The 8,394-nt window shown below is 53.9% G+C and overlaps 1 protein-coding gene across 2 annotated transcripts; it reads left to right on the top strand.

Annotated features, from left to right (window-relative positions):
* The first annotated feature begins 558 nt into the window (after positions 1 to 558).
* On the top strand, positions 559 to 5,643 carry RGS16 (regulator of G protein signaling 16). 2 transcript variants are annotated; one of them, XM_006088987.3, is made up of 5 exons: positions 559 to 732; positions 1,816 to 1,926; positions 2,690 to 2,754; positions 3,044 to 3,210; positions 4,594 to 4,921. In XM_006088987.3, the coding sequence occupies exons 1-5, from the start codon at positions 689 to 691 to the stop codon at positions 4,813 to 4,815; spliced, it is 609 nt and encodes a 202-aa protein (XP_006089049.1). In that variant the 5' UTR covers positions 559 to 688; the 3' UTR covers positions 4,816 to 4,921. The 2 variants fall into 2 exon arrangements, with proteins under 2 accessions (XP_006089049.1, XP_006089050.1); XM_006088988.3 differs by having other exon boundaries at positions 568 to 732; positions 2,693 to 2,754; positions 4,594 to 5,643.
* The last annotated feature ends 2,751 nt before the right edge of the window (positions 5,644 to 8,394 follow it).

Below are 8,394 nucleotides of genomic sequence, written 5' to 3'. Positions count from 1 at the left end.
CTATTTCCAACTCTAGGATCTCAGGCAAGTCTCTAACTTCCTGACTCAGTTTCTTCATTTATAAAAAGGAGGTGATGATGAGATGTTGATAAAGGGCTTACTTAGCCCCGTGGCCATCCGGCTGGGAGCACAGTAAGTGGTAGTTACCAGTATAATCACGATGCGCTCTTGCCCGGGGTTGCATGTCAGGGCCCAACAGGCTCAGGCTGTGATCCACACCATGTGTGCCTCCCAGACCCGTCTCCCCACTGCGAGAATCCTCCACCTTTTACCAGAAACCAGCGGGTTTTTTCCCTCCTAACTGGGTGTGCGCGTCTCATCTTCCTGTGACTTCTGTGCCCGGAGGAAGGCCGCCCCGTGTGACCCCCCCACCCCCGTGTGAAGGTTGCACGCGGGTGGCGGGGTGCAGAGCTGGACCGGCGCCGCGGGGGTTCGGCTCCCGGCCCCCGCCTCTGCCTCGGCAGCGCTCAGTCCCGCTCTCGGATTGGTCGGCGGCGAGCAGTGCGCCCCGCCCCCTCCCCTCCGAGAGAATAAAAGCCTCCAGACCGCGGGCTCCGAGCGTGCAGCCTGAACACCCAACCCGAGCAAGCGAGTGTCAGCCGCAGCGGACCCTCTGCCTCTCGCGCTGCCGTGCCCACTGGAGCCCGCCGCCGATCTCCCCCCGACGTGCTGCCCTGCGCCCGCAGCCATGTGCCGGACCCTGTCCGCCTTCCCCACCACCTGCCTGGAGAGGTAAGAGGGGCTTGTCCCGCCGCCCGGAGGAAGTGGGGTGCCGGCTTGGGGACCACGGCGGGCGGGATAATAGGATGCTGAGGATTGATGGGCGAGGCAGAGGTCACCTGGGTGCCGCTTGCTTAGCTGCTTCCCTTAGAACAGCGGTTCTCAACCTGTGGGTCGCGACCCTTTGGGGGGGCTGAACGACCCTTTCACAGGGGTCGCCTAAGATCATGGGAAAACACATGTATAATTACATATTGTTTTTGTGGCGAATCACTATGCTTTATGTTCAATTTGTAACAATGAAAATACATCCTGCATATCAGATATTTACATTACGATTCATAACAGTAGCAAAATTACAGTTATGAAGGAGCAACGAAAATAATTTTATGGTTGGGGGTCACCACAACATGAGGAACTGTGTTAAAGGGTCGCGGCGTTAGGAAGGTTGAGAACCACTGCCTTAGAATCTCAGAGAAGCAACGGAGCCAAGAGGAGAGAGGAGGGAAAACAGGGGCCGCTGCTTACTGTCCTTCTCTAGCCTCTGACAAAGGGCAGTCCTTCTCAGGTGACCTGCTGGAGACCACGTTGGCATCCCCAGGCCGGACTGACCATCTCCCTCAGTTTCTTAAGCACTTGGTTTTTATTGGCTAGCCCACACCTGGGGGCGTGGCCTCCTCTGGCCCTGGGAAGGCAGGGAGGTGGTTTTGGATCCGCAGGTGAGGGATGGGCCCACTTCCCAGGCGGCCACTCAGCTGCCCCCAATCCTTGCTGGAGCTTGAAAAGATAAGATGATGAATTAGTTTCCACGCAGTTCCAGAAATACTCAGCACAAGCCTAGAGGGTGAGAGCAGTGTGACATAACTGTCTGAGGTGCTGTAAGCTCAGACAGTGTAAGACCTACGGAGGCCCAGCTCAAACATTCCTTTCATTGTTTGGGGGTTCTTGGTACTAAGGAGAGAAGCCAAGTTCCCAGGAACCCTTGAGGCTGGAATTCAGGGGGCGCCAGCCCGAGCTCTTAGACCCCATAAACCTCTCTGCCCTGGCTGAGCACATGGAGAATCCTTATACGTATGCTCCTGCTTTGTCTTCCAGAGCCAAAGAGTTCAAGACCCGGCTGGGGATCTTTCTTCACAAATCAGACCTCAGCTCCGATACTGGGAACGCTGGCAAGTCCGAGTGGAACAACAAACACAGCAAAGAGCGGTGAGTCCTGCTGACCAGCCGAGGGCCCCTAGAGGAGACCGAGTCCGATTTAGGAAAGGAGTCATGAGAGGGAGAATCCAAGGAGAAACCAGGACATGCTGGGAGGGACCTGGGTGACCCCCTCCCTGGGCTTCCTGCTGGTCCACTATGGCAACTTGGCTCCTGGGTGACTGGGGGGATGGCTCCAGGGTTCTAAGTCTGCCTACAGATGAGTGTACCCAGGACCCGAATGTCCAGTTACCATACTCTCCCACCTGGAGATGTCATTGCACATGCAACCAGGGCTAGGACAGGGTCCAAGGCCCGCTTGAAGTTTTCAGTCAGTGGCTCTGCTTCCACGGGTGTGCGCCTTACCTAAAAGCCCTTTCGTATTGAACATCCTCTGTGCCCGGTGCTGTGCCAGGCTCTGGGTGACATACCCTTTATTCACGAGGCCCTATTTCCTTGGGGAAAAGCACAAAACAACACCCGAGAGTCAGGGGAAAAGAAAGAATCTCGAACAGCAAGGAGACCACCTTAGAAGATATTTACTGAGGACCAAACGGGGCCTGGCTTTGGTTCCTGGTTACAGACTTGCCTTCTAGAAAATACTTCTGTTTCCCCTTCCCCCAACCAAGGGTTGGAGGAGTCGGTTCCAATAATCGCCGAGCAAGTCTTCGCGTGAATTAGGCAACTCCCATCAGAGTTCTGGCTAGGATTTGTGCTATGCATGGATTGGTTGGCCTTTTTCTTTAAATTAAAATCTTGGCCTTTTTTTTTTAAGCAGAAACTTCTCAGAAGATGTGCTGGGATGGAGAGAATCGTTTGACTTGCTGCTGAGCAGTAAAAGTGAGTAGGACCCTGTGGTGTCTGTCTGTGGATGGCACATGTGTGCTCATGTGCTTGGGGGGCCAGCCTGAGAGATGCTGAAAGGGTGGGCAAGATAACAGTCGTAGTAATAATAATAATAATGATCCCCGAGTCTGCCAGCCTCTGTTCAGAATACAAAGGCAGGTCCTTGTTCGAGAAAATTGCATCCTAAAAATAGAGCTGTTAACGGCAATGGCTGTCTTCGCTTCTTTTATCCCCTGCTGTTCCCTCAGTCTGACCGGTCTCTTCCTCTCTCCCTCCAACCCAGATGGCGTGGCTGCCTTCCATGCTTTCCTGAAGACGGAGTTCAGCCAGGAGAACCTGGAGTTCTGGCTGGCCTGCGAGGAGTTCAAGAAGATCCGGTCAGCTTCCAAGCTGGCCTCCCGGGCGCACAGGATCTTTGAGGAGTTCATCTGCAGCGAAGCCCCGAAAGAGGTCAGAGCCCAGATATGTCCCAAGATCCTCTGGACCCTGCCTGCTCCTTCCCCACTGAGAACTGGGGGGGCTTCGTGCCACCCTTGGGTGCCATTACCCTCAGACTCACTGACGGGGTTGAAGGGGTTGGCAGGTGCTTTGGCATCTGTCCATACCCACTCTTGCAGACTGAGCCATTTTTAGAAGCCCAAAACACACAGCTGGGGAGCCAGGTCATTGTAGGGACCTTGTGTAACCTGCCTCGCTCCCCTGGCTGACCTGCCTCAGATGGGCAGCTCTGTGATCGGTGAACTTGCAACCTTCTCTCAGGCCTCCACCGCCTGGCGCCTGCATTTGATAAAGACCATGGGGCCACCTAGTGGAGAGATGAGAGTAATGCTTTGCTTTTAGTGCCACGGTTTCTATTTTATTTTCTGAGCACTTTTGTCTAGTCCACGTTATTCTGTAAAGGTTTATTGAGCATCAGTTCCATGCCAGGTCCTGTTATAGTCATTGGGAAGAGAGCAGTGAACAAACAGAGCCTCTATCCTAGTGGGAGAAGGTGCCAGCAACCAATCAAACAAATAAACATTTGCCAGGGGGTGCTCTAATCCTCTGATAACAGAAAGCGGGTACAGGAGGGAGCACGGGGGGGACAGAGGTGAGGTCTTCCCATTTTACAGAGGGAAGTGAGAGGTGGGCTATCGGATAAGGTGACACATGAACAGAGGCATGAGAGTTATGGGAGGACAGAACACCTAACAGGAAAAGGAAAGTGCAAAGGCCAGAGTGTTGTCATCATCACAAACCAGCACCTTGGCCTGTGTGGAGCGGGGAGAGTGGAGGAGAGAATAGCAGATGAGGTCACACAGGTGGCAGGTGGCCAGGGGGTGGGTCCAGGTAGCTGCGTGGGCCCAGCACGCACTTTGGCTTTTCCTCTGAGTGACGTGGGAAGACGAGAGTTGCCACCAGACTGACTTGGGGTTTGAAAGGTTCAGTCTGGCTGCCAAAGGAGAACAGACTCGGGGGAGGGGCGGGGGGGGGGGTAGAAGGCGGGAGGGGAGAGAAGGGGAGGGGTGGGGGGATGACCCGCTAGCAGGCTCTGGCACTAACCTAGGAGTGGTTGGTAGAGAGCAAGGGGTGAAAAGGGGTTGCATCTGTGGACAGTCTTAACACATGCTTGAGGATTCTGAGAGATTGGAGGGCAGACACTGGGTCAGATGTGGGGACAGGCCCAGAGTTGAAAGCCACTTAATAATGGACTCTGGAGACCCGGGTTCCTGGTTCAGAATCCAGGGCTCCTTCCACTGCCCCAGCTGCCAGTCCTTCCTCCCTCTGCCTGCTGGACCCTTCACCGTGCCCCGCAACCCCCACTCAGCCATGCGCTTGCCCTCCTTCCCACAGGTGAACATAGACCACGAGACCAGGGAGCTGACCAGGACCAACCTGCAGGCTGCCACGGCCACGTGCTTCGATGTGGCTCAGGGGAAGACGCGCACCCTGATGGAGAAGGACTCCTACCCGCGCTTCCTGAAGTCACCCGCTTACCAGGACCTGGCTGCCCAGGCCTCGGCCACCAACGCCTCTCCGTCCAGCGGCAGCTCAGCCGAGCCCTCACACACCTGAGCCTCGTGGCAGCGAGGAGCCAGCCGGGAAGAGAGGTTGAGTCACCCAGCCCTGAGGCAGCTGCCCCTGTGTGGGAGGCAGGTTCTGCAAAGCAAACAAGAGGACAGTGAAGGACAAAGCTGTGTGGTTTTTGTTTGTTTTTGGAAGCAACAGCCTCTCCTCCAGAAACGGTGGGACTGAACTTCATGCATGAGAGGGTCGTTCCCACTCCCAGGACTTGCGGATGAGGGCTGAAGGTCACGGTGGTGTGGTGCTCTCTGGGGAAAAGGATGGTGGTGCAGGAGGTATCACGGGCTCTTGTCATTCTCAACGGGGCAGGAAAGAGTCCAGGGGGGTTTGGGAAATGTAAATAAAGGGAAACTCAAAAATGGGAGGGAAGATAGCCAGGTCAGCTGTTTTGCCTGTGGCACAGCGGACGGGTCACAGCCTGTGTGCCTCATTCCCAGGCTGTCCTGGGCACAGGAGGGAGCCCTGGACGCGGACCCTTCCCGTTCCATCCGCCCCACCTGCCTCGGCCGCCCAAGGGCCCTTTAGCTTGTACTTCTTAACACTCCCGTGTCCAGCCTCACAGTCTTTTCAAGGCCAGGGGACCAGCGTGACGCTGGCCCCAAGGGAGATTTTTATACCTCAAACACTGGCCTCTGGGCCCACTTCCAAGTCAGCGGAGAGCCCCCAAGAGAAGCCATCTTGCTCATGGGAAATGAACCTTGGTGCTCTTGGTGACCTTGCAGGTGGTCCCTGACCTTGTGTTTGCAGCAGGGTGCACACGTGAGCAGGGCCTCTTGCTGGGATACGCCCCCTCAGCTCGGTTCCACCCTTGAACCCACGCCCTCGCCCTCGAGGAGGAAGGGGTGGCCCCTCTCGGGGAGTGGCTAGTCGGCTCTCATGCCCAGCTGTGTGCAGGAGGGGGAAAAGGACCCTAAGATAGAAATCTCTTGACAGTTCCTGAAAGTTCTGTTTAAGTCAAGCCAATATTTTTGTGTGAGGATGAGAACAGGGGAAAAGAGGCACCCAGGCTGGAAGGGGGGGAGCCTCTGTCTCCTTCCCGTGGGTGCGAGGGGCACTTACCGCAATGTTGAGGGACCACGATGACCCTTGGACAGATCCCAGGAGCTGGGAGTGGAGTTACAGAGAGAGGCTGCGTGAAGAGCAGGGCTGGGAAAATCGGAACCTGCCTGTCACCTCAGGGCATCGCTGAACAAATCTGCTGAGGGGGGGCCTGCGCAGGAGGCCAGGCTGGGAGGTGATGGACCAGGCGGCCGCCCCCTGTGCCCGGGAAATCAGCCCTGTTCTCGCTGCACTGTGAGCTCCTCCAGGAGACAATTATTTAAGTTATAACGTCTTGTTGGTTCTGTGACGACTGCCAGAGCATGTTATTTTTGTTACTGTCTGTGGGTGTGATTGCTATTGTTATTTATTATTGTGACTATATTATTGTGACCATAGTCTGCCTCGACCCGAGAATCTCAGCAGGACCTGGCAGCCTGTGTCCCTCCCGCCACCAGGCTCTCTACCTTGGGATGTGCTGGGAACCTCTTGGCGCCGGTCAGGGACTCCTCACTATTGAAATATTTATTTATTGTTGACAACTGGAGCTGGTTTCCGAGATACAGATGATGTACTCAATCCCTGTGTTTCCTGTTGCAGCATGTTATATTCTTATAAAATAAAAAATAAAACCCCAACGTGAGATCCTGTCTCCATGGGCTGTGTGTGTGGTCAGGGGACGTGGGGCGAGAGAGTCCTGTGGAGGAACTGGCCTCCGCCAGTCCCACAAGGAGAGAGGGATGAGCTTCCCTGTCACAGGTGATGAAAGACCCATGTTTGGCTGGGAACTGGTGGAAGGGCAGAGAGGGCGACAGGGACTAAGGGTGGAGCCCATCCATCATGGTGGACCCAACTTGTGTTGGGCTGTTAGGTCATGTTGGTGGGACTCAGCTCAGCCTGCTGTCATTTCGGAGCCCATGTGACTTTGTCCTCTGAATAGAGACAGCACAGCCGTGACCGGTTCTGCCTGTACCAGCACAAGGGCTGCTCCCCTTGGTCCAGTAGCTAGACATTATCAGGTGGTAGTCATTTTTACTTTTGCCCATTTCCCGCTTCATGAGTATCTTATAAGTTCATACACCTTCAAAGTCGTATTCTGGAGTCATTTCACTGACGTCTCTGCGATGAGCTAGGGCAGTGATCGGCAAACTCATTAGTCAACAGAGCCAAATATCAACAGTACAACGATTGAAATTTCTTTTGAGAGCCAAATTTTTTAAACTTAAACTATATAGGTAGGTACATTGTTATTAACTTAATTAGGGTACTCCTAAGCTGGCCTTTGCCAAAAACGTCCTCAATCTGATTGAGGTACGTTCGCTGAGGTCGACCCCTTCCAACTCTCCCATCCACACTCGTCTTGTATACTTGTTTGTCTATCTCCTTTTGTTCATCCTCTCTATATGTCCCAACCATCTCAACATACCTTTCTCAATCCTCGACATCTTCTTTCACTCCATAATGTTCCCTGTATGTGCGCGCCCGCACGTGATATTTTGTGGAAGAGCCACACTCAAGGGGCCAAAGAGCCGCATGTGGCTCGCGAGCCGCGGTTTCCCGACCACTGAGCTAGGGGAAGCCACTCTGTATGTGCGACTGCTCCATTCCAGGGCTGAAGGAATAATGGGTGAGTGGGGCTTGAGGACTTTGGGGGGAGGTTTGCAAGGATCCAAATCTGTTCTCCTTTCTCACCCTATGGATCTCTAATTCTTTCTCTCATTACCACTATTTTTTTAAAAAAATTCTTCCCTATGTTGAATTATCTGTTTCTATACGGATCTGGACCTTATGTCCACTTTTATTGCTCCCCTGCTGTCAGCCTGAGTAAAGTGACCAGACCTCAGGTACATTGGGTAGAAAACCCCAGGAACCACACGCTAAGCCCAGATCTAAGAGGCGATGGATTCTGTGAGTGATGCCTGAGGGATTCTGAGTGTAAGAGCCTGGGAAAGGAAGAAGGGAACAAACATTGTGGGGGATCCCTGGTCTCATTTAGTCCTTACAGCAGCTCCGTGAGGATAAGTAGGATTACCAATCACACAGATGAGGAAATGAAATCTCCAGAGGGAGGAAACGTGGCCAGGGCAGCTGCCTGAGTGAGAGTAGAATTTGCAATAATATGGGTGCCTAGATGGGTGAGGGAGCTTGGACTCTGGGCTTACATTAGCTTCTCTGAGTCCCAGTTCATCAGCAGGACGGTTAGGGAGTAACTGGGACAGTGAAGCAATGAGTGGCAGGCCCCCAAGTCAGTGCTCAATAAATGTTTATTTTCCACTCATTTCCCTCAAGAAGATAGGGGATTTGGAGTAAGGTGGTGAGGATCAAGCTGGAGGCTGTGACCTGAAAGGCTGAGAGGTGAGCAGCATGACCTTGGACATCAAATTGGTCACCGGCCGTCAGAGAAGAGCCACCACTTTTCTCTAGAGCAGCGGTTCTCAACCTGTGGGTCGCGACCCCTTTGGGGGTCGAACGACCCTTTCACAGGGGTCGCCTAAGACCATCGGAAAACACATATAATTACATATTGTTTTT

Source organism: Myotis lucifugus, unplaced genomic scaffold (assembly GCF_000147115.1).
Source record: "Myotis lucifugus unplaced genomic scaffold, Myoluc2.0 scaffold_54, whole genome shotgun sequence".
Classification (NCBI taxonomy): Eukaryota; Metazoa; Chordata; class Mammalia; order Chiroptera; family Vespertilionidae; genus Myotis; species Myotis lucifugus.
The sequence above is the reverse complement of the archived record's forward strand: the minus strand, read 5'-3'. Positions and strand labels throughout refer to the sequence as shown.